This window comes from Cupressus sempervirens, chromosome 1 (genome assembly GCF_028749045.1).
Source record: "Cupressus sempervirens isolate cs-2001-9-10 chromosome 1, ASM2874904v1, whole genome shotgun sequence".
In the NCBI taxonomy this organism is placed as follows: domain Eukaryota; kingdom Viridiplantae; phylum Streptophyta; class Pinopsida; order Cupressales; family Cupressaceae; genus Cupressus; species Cupressus sempervirens.
The window spans coordinates 639,373,895-639,393,234 of record NC_143118.1 but is presented as its reverse complement, the minus strand read 5'-3'; the positions used below and the strand labels follow the sequence as shown (position 1 = coordinate 639,393,234).

General features: G+C 35.1%; 1 protein-coding gene and 1 pseudogene across 2 annotated transcripts; both read right to left on the bottom strand.

The window, feature by feature from the left end:
• Nucleotides 1-420: 420 nt before the first annotated feature.
• LOC149579548 (F-box/kelch-repeat protein At1g80440-like) lies at nucleotides 421-18,017 on the bottom strand. Of its 2 annotated transcripts, none has more exons than XM_089785832.1 (4): nucleotides 17,904-18,017; nucleotides 17,182-17,716; nucleotides 1,844-2,108; nucleotides 421-1,554 (listed from the first exon to the last, which is right to left on the bottom strand). In XM_089785832.1, the coding sequence occupies exons 3-4, from the start codon at nucleotides 2,060-2,062 to the stop codon at nucleotides 505-507; spliced, it is 1,269 nt and encodes a 422-aa protein (XP_089641958.1). In that variant the 5' UTR covers nucleotides 2,063-2,108; nucleotides 17,182-17,716; nucleotides 17,904-18,017; the 3' UTR covers nucleotides 421-504. The 2 variants fall into 2 exon arrangements, with proteins under 2 accessions (XP_089641958.1, XP_089641953.1); XM_089785827.1 differs by having other exon boundaries at nucleotides 17,820-17,925.
• Nucleotides 12,355-13,306, bottom strand: LOC149579549 (galactinol synthase 1 pseudogene; annotated as a pseudogene).
• Nucleotides 18,018-19,340: the final 1,323 nt, after the last annotated feature.

The following is a 19,340-nucleotide window of genomic DNA, read 5'->3' as shown; positions in this document are numbered from 1 at the left end:
AAAGAATGGACAATATTCAATCAAATTTATAATTTTATAGTTATACCCAGTTTTCCAAAGCACACAATTGTCAGAGATATATAGAGACATCTGCAACTCAGACAAGAACAATCTCCTACAAATGTGTCAGCCGCAAAAGTACTCATAAATGAATTATATTAGATATTCTGAGCCAATAAACATTTTTTTAATACATCAAATTTAAATGAAAATTTGTAAATGCTTCCATTTCAAGAAATTGCATTTTTAAGTTGATTGACAAATCATATTCAATGAAAATGATGAGGCTTACCATTATACAAGTTTAATTACAAAAGTATAACATATATTTCAGATATATAAGCACGATGATATCAAAATGGTTACAAAATAGTGGAAAACCGTGTAGATAGCATCTGATACAAAAATAGGCAGCAAAGATGAAGGCATAAAAGCGTAAGAAGCATGGTTGATTTTTCAAAAATTTAGGTTTTGTTGAAATCGTCTTTAGGAAACTTAAAACAATCAAACTTTTACATTAACAGCTACCGAAGCCTGACCATAAATGTCCTTTGGCCTCTGAATCCACCTCTCAGAAATCATAGTTCCTGATTTTGGAGGCTGACACATAAAAAATCTTTGTTGCTTATAGTCAAGTCCTATCAAAAATATCTTGTCCTGCCATATGGTACCACCAAGCGAAAAATAGTCAAAACATGATGGAAAGTGTCCTTTTTTCCTCCATTCATTTTCTTTCCAATCATATTCCTTCACTTCATCTTGAAAGTAATATAAGCTACCAAATGCAGCTACACAAAACTCAGGATACCATCCACTTGTCCACATATTTTTCAATGTTCTCCACAGTCTTGTATTTGTGTCAAATATTTCAACATCACAGTTATTGTGGCTTATCACATAAAACTCATTGTTGTTGAAAAAGCCTTGACATTGAAACATTTCTCGTTGCATCTCAGGAAGAATCTCCCACTTGTCTCTGTCGACATTGTAACACATTGCATTTTTACTACCATGATGCCCTCCAGCAACATATATGAATCCATCATGAGGTGATACTGCACAAGCAAATGAAGAGTGGAGCACAGGCATATCAGAGCCTTGCTTCCATATAGACAAAGAAAAATCATAGACCAAAACAACATTAGTAGACTTTTTTGTATCTTGTCTGTGAAGCCCCATAAAAAACAGTTCATGGTTGATTGAAACACAACGAGAGCCCATGGATTCAAAACGATTTCCAGATGGGAAAGAAGTTGCCACTTCCCATTTATCTTGGACCGGGTCATATATAGTTACCACTTGACCAGGTTCATAATATCGAGTTGAGAATGTAGGGATTGATTCCCGTTGACCATGTTTATGATGTGCATGTCTTTTATCCAAATTCTGAATCAAACATAGAAGCTCCTCATACCTCCCAAATTTCATTCTATCTTGATAGAACTTCTGGTTGTCAACCATAGCCTTCCAGCTTTTGCAAACACACATAAGCTTGTAATGGGATTTATAAGTGACTCTTATCAGTATTTCTCGGACTATTTCTTGTGGGAGTTCCTACAATCACAAGTAAAATGCCATATTCAATCTTTGACAAAAGAGTACAGCATTGAAAACTGGTCAAATATGAAATAAAATAATTTTAAAAGTATCTAATTTTTTTTTTTCACTTATGGAAATCTGTTTTAACATATACAGAATATCCTATCAGTTTATAAAATTTCAAACAAAATGTTCAAAAGTATTTTAAAGTGTATTTTTCACGTTGCATGCATATTTATTAAGCACAACTATTCCAAAACAATTCTTACTCTGCAAAGATTAGATTGGATGCCAGTAATCTCACATTTATTGGTCTAATGACTGCTACAACTTTGCGGCTATTTGATTCATGGGTTGAATAATAATTGTTGAGAAAGATTTGAAGCTTGCTGGATTGTTGTGCATTGGCATTCAATCTCAATTCTTTATGTGGTGAAGTGCTGAGGCGTAAAAGCTTCCTGGGCCTTGGCTCGGTGAATTTCTCTCTCCATTCCTCCATGTTTCTCAATCTGTGTTTCTCCATGTTTTCAAAACTCCACTCCTCTGTATTCCTCAAATGTCTGAAACTCCTACATTTCAAGAAACATACATTTTAATAGTCAGTATACAACAAGACATGAAATAATGATTCTTACTTTAACTACCACCTACACTGTTCAACAATGCAGTGTGTATGCCATTAGGCATAGCCATTGGGAAGATATTAATAGACAGTACCAACAACAAAGACAGTTATCTCAAATCTTCTTGTGAAAAAAATTTATTAATTTGTTGCACACCTAGCAAAGTCTTCAAACAATGAAAGTGATGCCAATGTCCATCCATAAAGCCATGGAAAGATAATCAAATTTTCTTTAGAAAAATCAACAAAACTCATTCCAGAAATTTTGTTTAGAAAGAGAATAATTTGTTTTTTGCAATTTGTTGACCAATATTTTCAGTTGACCATTAAATGGAAAAATTTGCAGTTTTCTGAGAGAAATATTGGGAGCATGACAAGTCCTGATTAATCACAATTTTTTCTAGCTTCTACCTCAACTCCCTATTTCTCTTTATCTCATGGTTTTGAGTTTGTAACCACATTCAATGGTACACGGAAAAGGACATAGACTTTGATACCAGCATATAAATTAAGTTGATAACTCAGAGTACAATATGCTAAACTTATCTATAAAAGAAGAAATTCACAAAATTTAACAAAACAAGCTTTGCAAAGAGTAAATTGCTGAACACAAACAAAACTTAACAAAACAAGATTGGCAAATAAGAAATAGCTGGATTCAATGGATAATTGGTTGGTGGAGACTGACAACAAATTGGCAGGAATATACAGTGTCTTCACAAATCATTGATCATGTCTTGGCATCTAATAGATTTAGCTGTGTTTGATCTCTTTTAGTGATAGATTTAGAATTTTAGAGGGCTTCTGGCACTATATGCAGATGTATTGAACACTATCCCCTTATTGATAGCACTCATCAATAAAAAAAATTATGATTAATCACATACTTAACTGTATAATAAAGGGTGAGTGTGTAGCCGACTTGTGGTGAAGGCGAGTTGTGAAGCATAGTGTTAGGCTAATGATCCCAGTGCTACGCATCAACCACGGTTTGAGTCACACAAGATTTACCCACAAACCCTTTAGCCCGTGAATGGGACAAGTGAGGTTGATCTCACTTCTCTTCCTAAGGAATCTATTGTTTGGGAAAAACCTTTTGGAGGGTGTGAAAATGTAATTTTGATGAGGATTCAAAAGGGAATCCAAGGTCATCAGGGGCTGGTTTTATTATCAAGGATAAGAAGGGTGATCTTATTGGTTTAGGGGGTAAGGCTACAGAATGGCACAAATAATGTTGCTAAAGCAGAGGCAGCCTTGCTACGATAAAAGCATCTATGAAATTAGGAGTGACAAAATTGCATGTAGAAGGTGATTCCTTAATAATTATTGAAGCTATTAGCAACAGATCTTGGAATGCATGGCACCTTCAGAATTGCATTGCCAACATATCCAAGAACTAGCTTCACTGGAAAATGTCAAAATTTCACACATTAAAAGAGAGGGAAATCATGAAGTGGATAGAATGTCCAACTAGGAACTAAATGTGAATGTTGGGGAAGTTAAGAGTGGAAAACTTCCAAGAATTAAACATACTTGATGGGGAGGAAATAATTCCAAATTGATAAAATGATCGTTTTGAAGGTGACGAAACGAGGACGAGCTTTTATTTTGTGGTGTGTGCCACAATAAATGAGGAGTGGGTGGATCATCATTACACAAGCAAGTACAGGTGTGCAACAGCCTTTTTAATTGAAACTTTTCTGAAACTCACTACCACAACAAAGCAATGAGTTACTGTTACAAAGCACAATGGAGTCTTCTTTCACTCTAACCTATGAAAACCAACATCCATTTTTTGAGAAGGCTAAGAAACAACGTTGATAGCAGTTGTTTGAGTTCAACCACAAGCTACTCAAACAAGTGGCTGGAGTGTTATTGGGAGAGATGTTGTTTAAGGTGAAAAATCGACACAGAATGAACACATATGTCTACTCAATGATAGTGGCATGGGCCTCTAGCTGGGAGAATCTAAACTCAGGGGTAGGTTTTTAATGGAGAAGCTGGTGTCGGCTAAATCAAGGCTTGGAATGGAAGAAATTTTCCATTCCTCAATCCCAAAGGTGGGAGTGTGGTTGAGAGAATGATTCAAGCATTGAGATTCAAGAAAGTTACAGGGACATTAACTCCATTTGTGTGACGGTTCATCAAGCATCAGTGACATGAAAGGTTTAACGAGCTTGGTTGGGGTGGTACCTTCTTAAATTGTTAATCATGGAGCATGTTTATGATGTAGACATCAAAGTAATGAAAGCGATGGTTAGTTGGTGCCCAACAGATGAGGCAGCATTGGTGATAAGCTTGCAAAATAGGGCTCAAAAGCTTCAAACATAGAGGGATGAAGCATGGCAAAAGTGGAAGGTAAACATAATTATACATGAAAGAATTTGTGGGATTATGCCACAAGCCCTAAAATATGAAAGGTGAATGTGGGTGATGCCTTCACTGCGTTTCTTGCAGGAGCAAGATGAATTTCAATGGTTATCTCTACTTTTGTTATGATTAAAACAAAACAAAGGTTAATTTTTGAGAAATGTTCTTGGAAAGGAAGGTGGACTATGCTTGGTTTCTATCATTTCTGAAAAGTATAATCGTACTTCTTCTGAATTTTGAAGCAGGGTGAAAACATACAATGTATGAAAAACAACAAGTCTTCAAACAGCTGACCCCTGATTGTTAGGTTGCAGAAGATGCATTAAAATGCATTTTATGGTGGAGGAAATGCTGCTGCAATGGTGAATTTTTTTGTTCACACTCGGTCCCGAGACATGCTAGGTGATGGGGCTCCAAATTTTAGCAAAATTTTAGCCCTAAGCATCATGGAAAAGACAGATATGCTTATACAATGATTATTCATATATTGCTTGACATGTTTCAGGAAGAGCCTGCAAATATAAGAACGTGATATAATGATCAGAATGGGAACATTTTGTTGAAGACAATTCAGTTTCTCCAGAGATTCCTAATTCAGAGAAGTTAAATAGTATTGGCATAGATGATATCTTAGCATCCCTAGCTGACAGTTATATAGCAACACATATTTTTGCTACCTACAGAATGCTTCTCCTGATCCAGAAATGAAGGTAAATCTGACACACATGGTAAATGTGCACATATGGAGGTTACCAATTACGGATCTATATTGAGGTAACAGGAGGAAGATTGTCCCAAGTATAGACTGCTGTATGTATCCCCATTTTATAAGGAGATATTACTCAGTCTGAGACTTTTTATGAGTTGAAAGTAATTCTTCTAGTTCTGACTATATTGCCTGTTCTTCATGTCAAGTAGAAGCAATTTCTAAGAAAGAAAAATGTGAGCCCATTCAAGTTTGTTACTGCAAAAAAGATGCCTCGACATATTATTCTGAAATCACAGCATGTTGCACTCACTTTACATGCTGATTTGCACTTCAGTACAATTTCTTTGCTCCAACTTATGGATGTACTAAATAAGCTTTTTCTAGAGCAACAACATCTATGTTTGATTAACAAGAATGTCATCCAGGTTGAAGGAAATCACAGGTACAATTTCCAACTAAAGCAAGTGAAGCTGTAAATCAGAGCTGTATGCTCCTTCACAAGTACTTGAACGACTGTATGATGAAGGCTATTGAAGCATGCAGTGCAGACCCTTCACGGATGAAGAGGATGTTCGACATTTAGGCTCATCAGGCTGGTAATCAGTCTCTCAATCTTTATCGACTTGAAACATTAAAACAAGTACTGTGCAAACAATTGGAAGTAATGATGGAAGAGTATCATAGATGAATTTGCAACCTCACCGTGACATTGTCCCTACTGAATAAAGATAGCATTGACAGTGCTAAATTCCAATGGATGATAAGAGCCGACAAAATCAAGCTTGTCTCATACATTAAGGAGAAAACTAGATATGCAATTAATCTAGGTACTGTGTTTGATATACAGGTTAGACGTATCCACGAGTACAGGAGGCAGCTATTGAATATTTTGGGAATTGTATATCGGTACAAAAGGATGAATGAAATAAGTCCAGAGAAAAGGTTTATTAAAGATTCGCCCTTCGTGTATGCATGTTTGATGGTAGAGCATTCACAACGATATTGTACAAGCCAGAGATATAAGACAAGGATAAAATGAAATACATGCAAGACTGGAAAATATGCATAAAATCAATACCTTAGAAAGCCGGAAGTTATATTCTATTTAAGATATCTGGAGGTGTTGCTGAGTTCGTAGGAGAATATAGTCACCTTCCTGCGGCAGCAATATTCATATGAATGACGTTTTTCATCCCACATCCATGAGTCACCAAGCGTATGATCAGAAAGCTATATAAAATGAAACGTTATGTCTTCAGAAATATATAAAGACTAACGATAATGCAGATTAGATGATTCCTGGAGCATAAATTTGTGTGTTCGGATTGAAAAGTTTAAAATATATGCTTGTGCACCGGAAGTCTTTGCTATAGCTTTCTATGGTGAGGAACGATATACATTGATGGCCTGAGAAAGAATGCGAGTTTTCGAAGACTCAATCTTTGAATCGGGTTTACCTCTACCTGTGTCAATGGCATCTACAGGGCCCTCAGGTAAATGTTTCCTATCAGATTATTCACCCGTATGTTTCCTTATAGTGCCCTTTTTGTGTTTTGGCAGATTGCAATTGGATGAAGGAAGTCATTTTACGGGTGAAGAATTGCGCAGGAGAAGATGAAATAAATGATGCCCAAAAAAAATATAAAAGAGAATAGTCTAAAGTGCCGATTATGTTTGGGTTCAAATAAAATTATATATTGGTTAGCTTACCCAAATAAAATTAATTTGGTTGGTTTTTTGTTATGAAGGGATACGATGTTTAGTATAGTAACCGACACCCCTTACTCATATTATAAATATGAGATGTAAAAGCCAAACAACAGAGACTGATGACATTATTGTTATTCATATTTTAAAATTTCTGCCTTGCGATGATGTATTATATTCTTTTAATTGGCAAAGGAAATGACCTTTTGAACTAAGCTTCTGGATGGTGAATTATGGAATAAATTCTTGTGTGATTCCGGAGTTGAATTATATTGGATGGATCACCTGTAGGGAATGTCTCCAGTACGATTTTATTTGGGGATCAGTAAGAAGTATTTATTTAATTTACTTGCATTAGAGTTTTAATTTTTTATTAAGTTGTGTCCTTTATAAATGTTTTTTATTATTTTCTATAAATATTTTAATATTTGGATAAGTGGACTGGATCGTTATTGCATTTTAAATTTGATAAACTTAAATATTGTGAAATACTTTATTGTTTCCGTATTTAGGTCTAATTTGTCTCTAGAGGAGTTAAAGTGCACTTTAGACTAATTTGAATTGCATTCATATAATTGATCCATCGCGTCTGAATCATTAAATTTATTTATAGTTGGATATATTAAACTTTATAAAGTTGTACGTTTCAACTAATAATGTTGACTCTATTGCCCATTTAATTAGGCACTGGTCTTTTACTCCTGATTCATAATCCATTTGCTAGCAAATGTTTCATTTCTTTCCCTTGAAGAAATAATATATTCATCTGTTGTGTTAATCTATACTTATTCTTTATTTTAAACATTACTTCAATCATTTACTTTTGTTCTCAGTTAAGTAATTCGCAATCTTAAAGCTTTCTATAATTCTTGCCATTTTGGAAGCCTTCATAATACTCGTGTTCTAATTAATCTGCATTGAACATCTTGGATCTAAGTGTTTCGTCCAGGATTAGGTACACCCGCCTCGATTTTGCAGAGCCGGAAGTGCAAGGAACTCGTACCTTATTGTTCAGTTCCGTCAAGTTGGCCTTAACCAATTGGATATCCCAGCATCGAGCAGGCAAGGCTCGTAGGATTCTAATCTGCGGTTTTGGGAACCAACACTAGGAAGTTTTTGGAAAATACTAAAAGGGGGGACCAAGTTTCAATTTGTTTGTAGGTTCATTGCCAACGAGGAGGATCTGGTTTTAGCTTGGAAAGTTTCTTAATGCAGTTGGATGAGAAATGTTGTGTTGTGGTTTAGGAATTTGAGATTTGTTTTAATTTTGTAACATAACAGTAATATTGTTTTTAATTATTAAATAGTATAATATGTTGAGAGATATATCTCTTATGAAGCTTGAAGAGAATTGAGATTTCCTATAGACGCATTATTTTTTTCATGATTCTAGTTAATTAACTCTGTGTAAATAACATGACAAAGATTCAAATCTATTTAGGACTGTGTTTCTATTCAGTATTTAGCAACCTAAAAGTATATGCAAATGATAGTTGTTATTAGTTCCTGCCATAGGCAGAAATACTAGTGCATTCTTGCAAGTGCTTTTAGCTATATTAATCTGACCAATGAGATCAGAATATTTTGGCACTTCTCTAATCTATTTTAATGTTTCTTTTCAAAAAGCTATTTTCCAAATATACAACATTTCACTGGCTACAGTCAATTTAGGCAAGGAGAAAATTAGTTTTTCCTGAAAATATGGGGCAAAAGTAAAAAGCCTGATAGTTCCGAACAAATAAATACCTGTGACATACATACTGTGTGCATATCTATGCCACTTAAATCTTTGCATTTATCTTTAGTTGTTTGGAATTAGTTGAACATTCATTAATGCTTGTCTTTATCTCCACCATTCAGACAATGTTCTTTGCATAAAGATTTCACAGAAGGAAAAAGACCAGGTAGCACTCGCATTCATCATTTCTTGCCTGTAAGTTTGACTTCCTTCAACACTTAACTTCTTGTCGGTTTTTTTTGGGTTGGATTTACATGTCCTTTGAGCATATAGGTGGGTTTTTTGGGCAATTGTGTTAGGTATACATTCGTTATTTTTTCATATTGTCTTCTTTGCTTTTATTTTATGCCATGCCAGGGTTTTATTTCCATTATTATAGTAATAATTGTTGCAGGGTTTTCAGAAATCCCTTAACAAGCTAACCAAAGTTATGAGAAATAGCAGCACAAACAACAAGAAAAGCAAAATAACTAATTTTTACCGAGAACTATCAGCGTTTGCTAAGACGCAAAATTAAAAAAATTACAGTAGTTTAAGTTCCTGACAAATCACTTGCTTTGCTACTCTCTATGTCATCTGGGTTTTTATTTCAAACAGTCCCTCTAAATTTGTTTACTGCAAATTTAGTTTTCAGCACGAAAAATTTGACAATTCCAGCCATGGAGTAAGCTTATTCTCATGGAAAAGGGCAAAATCAATTTGTGAGCTCGTTTTAACGCCGTTGAAGCATCTCTTGTAACCATTGAGAGGGTACACGACATCCAGCTTTTGCTTCCTCGAAATCTCGGGTTTGAATCCCAACAAAAAACTGGTAATGCCACTGAGATTTCCTCCCAGTGCCACGGCCAAGGCTGCTGTGGCTCCAGCAGCAGTCTTATGTCGAATGCATTGGCAAGTGAAGAAACGATTTAGTATGAAACCTGGCAACAGGATTTAACACAAGTTTTCTGTTCAGAATTGTTGTTTCTCCAAATTGATTCGAAATGTGAGTTAGTGCGCCTGTCAAGTGTTTGACAAAATGACTAACACCATCTCCTTAAACACATATAGCCAAAGCTATCAACAGCCAATGTCTGGATAACATTGTAATTCATTTTGCACTATTTACTTTCACTCCGCTTGTTCCCAATCAGGTCTTAGCTGGGTCACTGTTGAGAAGATGCAGTCTTTTAACAGGGGACCCTACTAGTATGAAACGAGCAAAAAGAAACCCATCCACATAGCTTCAATATTCAAGTTTTGAAAAAAAATTAACTAATCTACTCTTCACGCTGTCACTTCTGATTTCACATTAATAGATTTGAAATAAAAATACTAACTCTACTAGTTATAAACAGTTGTACATGCATCCAAATTTCACACCCCATTACATTCAGATACAGCAGCAGCTCGAAAAAGATCAAATTCCAGTCTTGCTGTTTAGGAGCGTAGCAAGAAAAAAACTATGTCTCTGAACGGGATTCTCCACATTTATCTGCAAACGACAAGACAAGAGGACAACAGACAGACTCCATGGACTCCTGCAAACTCCACTTGAGGTAACTTCTTCAAAATCTTCTCTTACTCTACTTTACTCTTGTATTTTCTTTACTTTACAGCACACTAATATTGGAAAATTGCATATAGGTTCAAGGAAGTTTAACAAGGGGAAATGTGTATTCAAATCCATTCCACGCTTTCTGCACAACATGCAACTACATGTTTGAAACCTACGATACATTAGATGGTGAAAAAGCGCACTGCAATAAGTGTGATGAACAAATTGCCTATGGATATTCACTATATTTAATTTGCAAACAATTCATTGCTCAGCTGAAAAGCATGTAGTAGAACAAGTAATGCCTGCTCTTAAAAACATGACTTATCAGCAATAAGTTGATGACAAACCAGCAGTCATATGCGTGCTTCAAAACTTCACTGCAAGTGGCAAGTTTACCCTCAGCCAACATAACATCATCACCCGAGCAACTCTTATAGATCAATAGTTAGAAAAAGCATACAGCAAAGGTACTTACTCTACATGGTCAAATAAATCAAATACTTAGTCTTCTCTTGTCAAATGTTGTTCCGTATGCACTAACAAACAACGTTTAAAATTTTGCACGCACCAAATGTGAAGAAAAGAACAGTGCAGCTATACACTACAACCAATACCTGAGAAATAGGATATGTTAATAAATATTGCTATTTCACATACTGTTTTGAATACTAAGAAAAGACTACAGCAATCTATACTTGTCATGCACATGCAGCTGCACACTACAGCCAATACCCAAGAGATAGGATTTGTTAATAAATATTGCTATTACACATACTATTCTGAATACTTAAAAATACTACAGCATTCTGTACTTGTAAACATTGTATATATCTTTTAGTTTTGCTCACTTTACAATGTCTCGCTATGCAACAAATTCTGCCTGTAAATTTTGTGGCTTCAAAATATACATGCATAAATTTCAGTTACACTCAATTTGTATATGTAATGGATATTCTCACCTCTTATTTGTCGTATATTGAATTAGTTAATTTTACTAAGCAGTTGTACATAAAGCTAATATCCATGCATAAATTCACCTCTTTCATGCAGTGCTAAACACTTCTTTTCAGACCTCGATATTCGCTATGCTCACATTTGCTGTTTTATTTCATGCAAAACATTTGATCCCCATCTTGCAATTTGCCCAGTATTACTTCACACCACCCTCTTCTCCCCCCTCCACAACAAGCATACACTATACAAATGGCAGGAACTGTGACGTAGCACGTCTCTTATTTAAATTAGTCATGAGCAAATTTACTTCTATAAAATCATGTGATTACGGACATAAATTTTTGAGATTTTTTGAAATATCCCAACTATTTTACATAATTTTGCCTATCTAATTGCCATTGGAAGTCCTGAATTCCGTGAATACAATTTGAATACAATTTTGCCTATAATTTTGCCTATCTAATTTGAATAAAATTTGGAGAATTATCTATAACAGCCCTTTTACCATGGTTACAGGGAGCCCCATCTCCCCCCTAAAAGTTGCATCTCGGTCTCGGAGACTTTTCGCATCTCCGGAGACCTCAAAAAAGATTGGAGACTTCATGATGAATTCTTCCGGTCTCCTAATCCAAAAAGTGAAGTCTCTCCTAAGTCTCTTGATAAAATATAAATGTTAAATATAATATTAAATTATTTTATGTATTTGAGCCTCAATTTTAATGTTTTTAATGCAAAAATTAAGACCAATGAGATACAATATGGTGATTATGTGAGTTTTGAAATATTTGGCTCTATTAATGTGACATTACTATTATTATTTACTTTAGTCTTTTAGTTTTACAGTATTACTATTTTCAAATTTTTGTATTTAGTATTAGACTCTTTAAACTATTAAAACAAATTGTCATCTCCAAGTATCTGTCTCCTATTTTTGAAAAATTGCCATACCAGTACCGGAGACCTCTAAGTCTCCCCGTCTCCCGATGACCTTGCCTTTTACAAATGAGTCTATGTACAAATCAATTTTTTTTTTGTGTTTTGTAGGAGTATCCTAAAAAAAGAGTTCCATCGGAGGCAACAAAGCCTCCTCTGCTGTTAACAGAGCTATATACGATTTTTAGTATTACAATATAATATCGTCTTATATTCTACAGATTTTCTTGCTTATACTGCGCTCAAGCTGCAGGTGGGGCAGGCAATGCGTTTGCTGCCTTAGGCATTGCACTCTGTAGAGCGTTGGAACTGATCTCTTGCACCACATCTCTACTCGCGCCAGTCAGAGATTCATCATTGTATATCTCCCACCAATTATAAACCAATCTTTTTATATCTTCCATCTCCATGTTTTCTTCCTTCCCAGTGAACCTCCATGATACACATCCATCAATTTTTAGTTTAAATTTATGTTTCAAAAAGTATAAAAAAAACCCTGTTTCATGAACAAAGACTTACAGCTGCACAATAGTGAACTACTTTGACAGAATCCAGATCTACATTCTATGGATGACGCCATAGCATAGCCAGCACCAGATTATACGCAAACAGAATTGGTTTGTACAGCTTTTGGAATCTCTTGCCACAACAACCATATCACAAATTTGCATTCAACGCCAAATTTATTATACAGTGTGCAGCTAGTTTATGACATGTCCAATGGTAGATGAGATGCTATATAAATGCTATGTATATTTATTTCTTATTCCAAAAATTATGCTAGTATTATAACAAAAATATTCAGGGATCTCAACACAGAATTCATACCCCAGTTCGTTATTAATAGGCATGAGAGTTTACAAAATAGATTTTAACAGTCACAGTAACTGACTTCTATAACTTTTTGATCATTCAACACATCGCTCCAGGTTAGCAGGTTTTGATTTCAACCAGATTTCGGGGTTCCCCAAAATTAGTGTGAAAATAGTTCATAACTGATGAGGCGTGAATATTGAAAGCAACTTAAAAAATGGACATTTTACTTTAGAAAAGAGATGTATTGCACCAATTCACCAAAAGAAAAGGAAGAAAAAGTGGGTGGAATGTGAAGTATAGCAAAACTTGGTTACTAATTATTGATACCTGAAATTCTTGATCGCTTTCTTCTACAACTACACTTTTATCTGGTGACATTGCTGTACTCAAATGCCTGTACTCACTTTCCCATGAGAGATAACTCAGAGATAGTGAGTAGAAGACAAAGAGAAATACAACCTCTTACATATTGTGGAGCAGGATATAGAGGATTCCACCAAAGCTTTTATGTCCTATGACAATCCATCTAGGTATTTTTGGTTACTAAAAAGAGGATCTGACATGATTAGATCATATTGGGTTGATGAATCTTAGTGCTCAATTGACCCAAGTTACAAGCCTGGATATTGGGGACAATAATTAGGATTGGCGCAATCATAGATGATCTTTTGTCAAGTGACTCTGCAACTCACAGATTATATCAAATTGGTATTGGAGCCAATTATGTTCTACAGAGGCTAAAGTAACCAACAGTCTCAACCTTCTAGTGGAGGATTGGCTCCAATTAAATGTGCAGACAACTAATAGAAATCCAACTTCATACATCGTGTGGATCAGGAAAAAGGGGATTCCATTAAAGGCATTTTTGTTCTTTGACTAGCAAGGGATTCCATTCATCCTCGGAACTCTTCCGTTCTTTACAATACATGCAGGAAGGTCGATGTCCAGGTAAACTTGAGAAGAAATTTCATAACATTAACATTCTTTTTCTGAGTACAACATTATGCATGAAGAACAGGGTCAGGTTACAGGAAACAGTGGAGATGGGCATGGGGAAAAGGGAGAAGTTATTGTTGGTAGCTTTCTAAAGTTTGGTAGTATCAGAAATGGACACTTGATTGAACAAAAGAGTGAAATAGAGGCAGAAGAATCGGCCCCTGTTTTGACTGAGAGGAAAGCAGAGGCACGCATTAAATTAGACAACAAATTGAAGGAAATTGTAATGGAGGATGAAGGAAGTTTTGTCGATATTCAGGAATGTCTCTTTTATTATTCCCGACTTACCACTTCTCTCTTCATCAAGGAACTATCGAGAAACTTCTGATTTTTCTCAACTTCTAAAATGTTTGAACTGGGTGATTGCTCCTCATGAACTGCAACCTAAGTTGCCAGTTCGGATTCTGGTTCACATCCGGGTTCGAAATTCGATCAAATTTTTTTGGGGCTGGGTTCGGGTTCATTTTGGGTTCGTCCGTACAAGATTTTTTTTTTTTTAAATAAGATATATATGTAAAAATATGCTGCAGCAAACTAGTTCATACACAGTATGCTAATCTAATGGCGTGAAAGCTCAAAACAACGGTTTTTTAATGCTGCGTACACTTTATTAAAGACTTTTTGGTTGAAAGAAGCCCAAAAATACGTTTTTTAAATGTTGAAAAGTCAACACTTTTTTGGCATTTTCCCAAATTCACTTGGAAGTAGCACCAAATTCTGCCCGGGCTCGTTTTCCTCTGCCAAATTCACACCAAATTCTTTCAAATTCGACCAGTGTTCGAAATGCAGAACCCACAGCAAATTTGCCAGTAAAAAGGCGAATGTGAAACGAATTTGAACCGACTACGAATTTGGAGGAATTGAATTTCGGATTTTTCCTTCCTAGAGCGAATGTGGTAACTTAGACTGCAACCCTTCGAGGATATGCTACTTCGGTTTTTGCAGTCAATCATGCATTTGCTGATTTGTCTGAAGCTGGATATTTGTACCAGGTGAATAATTTATATGGGACAGATGCTCTTTTTCCATGACTTTAAACTATTCAATCTTATATGCATAAACACTACTGGCGTAGGTTACTCTACCAAGTTGATAGATTTTAACTGAGGTGCAGAGAAAATACATTTTTCCCTTTTCTGAAATGCATTCATTATAGATTTGGTAAACGTTTTGTTGATTAAATGCCCTCCCAATTTATTGCATAGACTAATATTTCTTAGACAATCACAAGCAGAGAGTGCATACATTTGAGTCTATATGTGTGGAAATGTTTGAAACCGCTGAAAAATTAATAGAAGAGTGGGTACCTTGGGTGAAAAATCCAGTTCGGCCTTTTGATTACAGATCCATGTCCTGTACTAACTTACTAATTCCATCCTGTTCTAGAATAACTTGTGAATTTTCATCTCGCAGCACCTATTTTTTCTGGACCCAAACTTTAGAGAACATATCAAAGGGTATGCTAGTTGCTGAACAGTTGGGCCTTTTGATATTCAAAGGAGATTTTACATTCACAAACATGGCATGGTTCGTGATTCTAGTTTGCAATACCTAAACTGCTAAATTCAAATTCCATAATCTTGGAGATTGGATAGGCATGTGTCTAGACAATATTCTATTGCTTTACAAATTGGTTTCAGACAGCGAGCCAAGAACTTTTAATTTAGAGAGAGCTCCAATTTGACCACGGGCATTAGTATTCCTCGATTGCAAAAATACATACATCTCTGACACCTTTGATTATTTCCCTGGGCTTCTTCAAATAGGAGTACGTGGTTTAATGTAATATTTTTGCCTCTTCTTTATGTTCAAAAAGTTTTGCAACTGTTGCTTAATCTCCCACCTTTGTATCTGCAATAACTCATTTTTAATTCTTCCCCAGTTACAATCATTCATGTTTTGAATACATAATGCTCTTTTGGTGTATTTTCTGAAAGCTGGCATTAAATATAATCCTTATAAATACAGATTTTTAACTAATGTACCTGAACACCGGGAAAAGTAGTTCAGTTCTCACAAGTTTATTCAGATCTTGATAATCAGTTGCAATGATACTAAATACCAGTAAATTCATCTCAAATTTGGAGTCTACCTATATTAATTTGAGGCTTTGGTGGCCAGAGATGCCAGAATAACAAATGTAAGAACAAAGGCAGCTTGATATCCTTTAGTTTATACAGGGACAATGCTAAGCAGTTGTTTCTTATTTTCCCTTCCGGAAGGGTGGTACAAGTTCTTTGAATTAATGGTGGTGGTATAGATCTTAAATATCTAATTTCTCATCTCTATTGCGTAAGCTGCTGTAACCTCTTTAGGTAGGTGCAATTGGCAGAGATTCATAGGCTTTCCTATTTGAGGGTTCTGTCATTTTTGTTCGTGTTTAAGTTTCTTGTCTATATCAGGCATTCCTTAGAATCCTCCTACTCGTTATTTATTAGATAAGAAATATACTTATTTATATGCCATTCTAATCTGTACTGTTTTTAACCCAATTTTGCAGCTAACGATGGATGCCAACACAAAACCTTTGTGGGTGGACTGTGGGCCGTCATTTCAATTAGTGGCAAATATAGAAATGTCAGATGAAGATTCAAGCATGAACAATCGTCTGTGATCAGGGTTTCCATCAGCAGATGGAAAGTAAGATTCTCCTGTTGGCAAATACAATGTTGCAATACGATGAAATGTGAAAGTAATATCTCGGAAAGCGTGAAAATATTTGGAATGATAATATTAAATGAAAATAGGTTATAGTCTGTTAAATCCTAGTGCAAATTTGATGGATTTGTGACATAATTCTTTAACTATGTTCATCTTTTTGTTCTCTTTTCAGCTCAATGTATTTTTCTACGGTAGAGCTACAATAGCTACATCTTTTACTCTATATTTTTTCATCTTTTCTGATATTTTCATTGTATAAATCTCTATACGGCTACAATAATATCATGTGATTGTCAACATATTATATACCCTACTTCAGAGATGTGGCTCAAATTCCACTAAATAGAAGTTGGGGAAGATAATCTTTACCATACAACGTTACAAATTATACAGATAGTAACCCCCATTAATTTAGATTCCCTACTCTTTCCCAAGGACCCAAAGTACAGGACAAAGAAGATTTAAATGTGCGGATGTGGAGATTTTCTACTGTTAAATAAAAAGGATTATTAATAAGAACAAACTGATAAAATAATTGCCCATCGCTAAAAACAATCCAGAGCCCATGATATGCTGAAAAAAGCCAGAATAAATACCTGTTGTTTGGCGCAAATGTTTCTTGACGGTTCCAAAACAAAATTCAGAGCTTTCCTACAACTCTGAAAATCCTAGGCCAGGACTATCATCAACCACCCGAGAGGAAAATATGTCTATGCAGGCATCCGAAGAACTATGTAGGTCAGAATGTCAGTGTAAATAAGTTCTTTGCCGTCCTACTTGGAGATAGAAGTTCGTCTTTCGTATGCGTGTAGCTCTTGAACAAGCGCTCGTTGCAGAAGCAGCCAGAGCTTCAAACATGAAAGAAGCATTATGTCAACGAACTCCTTGACAAGTAGCTCACTGTCCATGTCCCCTGATGAGCATATCGTTGTTCATCTTCGTCGGAGACAGGCAAATTTTCAGGCGAAGTTTTAAACCGACAAATGTATCCGACACCTGAATGGGCTTCCCGACTTAGACGGGACAATTGCCGGCGGAGAATCCCACAGTAAAATAGCCTATCGGCTAATTACATCCAACAAACTGAAATGAAATCCCTGCGCTAGGGTCTTATTCCATCACAAAGCGTTTCTGGACAGAAGCAGGCAGAATTGTCAGTAACGCAAAATCCATCTGACAAGAATTAATTCAACTTTGTAAAATCCCTCTGACAAGAATTAGTTCAAATTTGTACCGTTTCATTTAGGCAAAATCCCTTTGACAAGAATTAATTCAAATTTGTAAAATCCCTCTGAGAAGAATTAATTTAAATTTGTACCGTTTCATTTAGGCGAGAGGCATTCTGACAGGAGATATAAGGATGAAAATATTTCTTCGCTGACGGGAGGTTTCAAAATTTAAGTGCTGAAAATATTTGACGGGTGTTCTGTGAGATGAGTCCGTAGAGAGTGGGGAGATATATTGATGTTGTAAATTTGGCACTTAAAAAACATGAGAAATTGATACATGTGGCTTATGGAACGTTTAAAAACAAATATAGAGAATACTATGGGTTGATAACAGTTTATGTTCAAACAAAATTTTAATATTCAATTTTATAGTTAAACATTGTGAAAAAATGGGTTCATGATAAAAGGGATAATATCTTGCAGTAATATGTCATTTTTTCTAATAAGAGTTCTTTTAAAAAAAAGATTAAATTGTAAATGGTGGTTATTCCTAAAAAGAGTTCTTTTAAAAAAAAGATTAAATTGTAAATGGTGGTTATTCCTAAAAATACATGGAAACAAAAAGTATGGATAATTTTAAATTCTAAATTATCCCTTTCTTTAGTTAAAAATTGGCATGGGAACATTGAGTTGCTTAAATTTAAAAAGAGATGGGAGTTTTAAATATGCAATCTCAAGCTTCTATTTTCCTAACCCTCTAAAGAACAGACAACTAAGTTGTATAAGTGATGCAATCATTTTCTTTGTATTTATATGAAATTGTGAAAGCTTAATCACAAGTAATTCTATAGAAGAATGTTCTCTAAAAATCATCTAAAATGAAATATTATTGTATTGCCTGAATTCAGTCACCCCCTTAGTCCAATGGACTTACTAAACCTTTAAAAAAAAAAAGCAGAGAGAGTCCTTATTTTGGTTGTCTTATAGATTTCAAATTTTTGAGATTTGGGGTATTTTATGGTTCTTTAAGTCTTTCCTTGGGGTCGGCCCTTTTCTTTTGGAATTGTCCCAATTTTATTCTTTTGTCCCCAAGTTGTATCAGTTGGTGTGACTACCTTTTAACCTTATTAATGAAGAAGAAATTTTAGATTTTAATAAAGCTTTCTTTAATTCCTTGTTTGAAAAATTAGCAAAGCGGTGCTATATCATTAAGATCTCGAATAAGGTAATTAAAGTCTTCAAATTCTAGAAAGAATATCTTGAAATGGAAGATTCCTTAATATGAGGAGTTTGTAAAGAAAGATTGTCAAAGGTTGAAGGAGTATGATTGTCACATTTCTAATCAAGAAGGTTGGGGGTAGTTGCAAAAGGAGGAATAGCTAGAAAAATAGGCACTAAAGCTATTGTCTCCACATATCCCAAAGGTGAAGAGGTATGTGATAAGATTTCCTTAACGTGTAAAGACACCCATGTTGAAGGAAACATCAAGGATCAAGATTTAAAAAGATGAAGTACTGCTTCAAGAATATGATAAGATAAAAGTTTTTATCCCTGAAATATAAAGGTACAAGTTTCAAAGAATATGT

What these genes read in the sequence shown, in the direction of transcription:
- LOC149579548 (XM_089785832.1), bottom strand. Translation starts at nt 2,062, where the DNA reads ATGGAGAAACACAGATTGAGAAACATGGAGGAATGGAGAGAGAAATTC. An exon ending in CAGTCATTAGACCAATAAAT is followed by an intron (nt 1,555 to 1,843) that starts GTGAGATTACTG and finishes TTGTGATTGTAG; the next exon opens with GAACTCCCACAAGAAATAGT.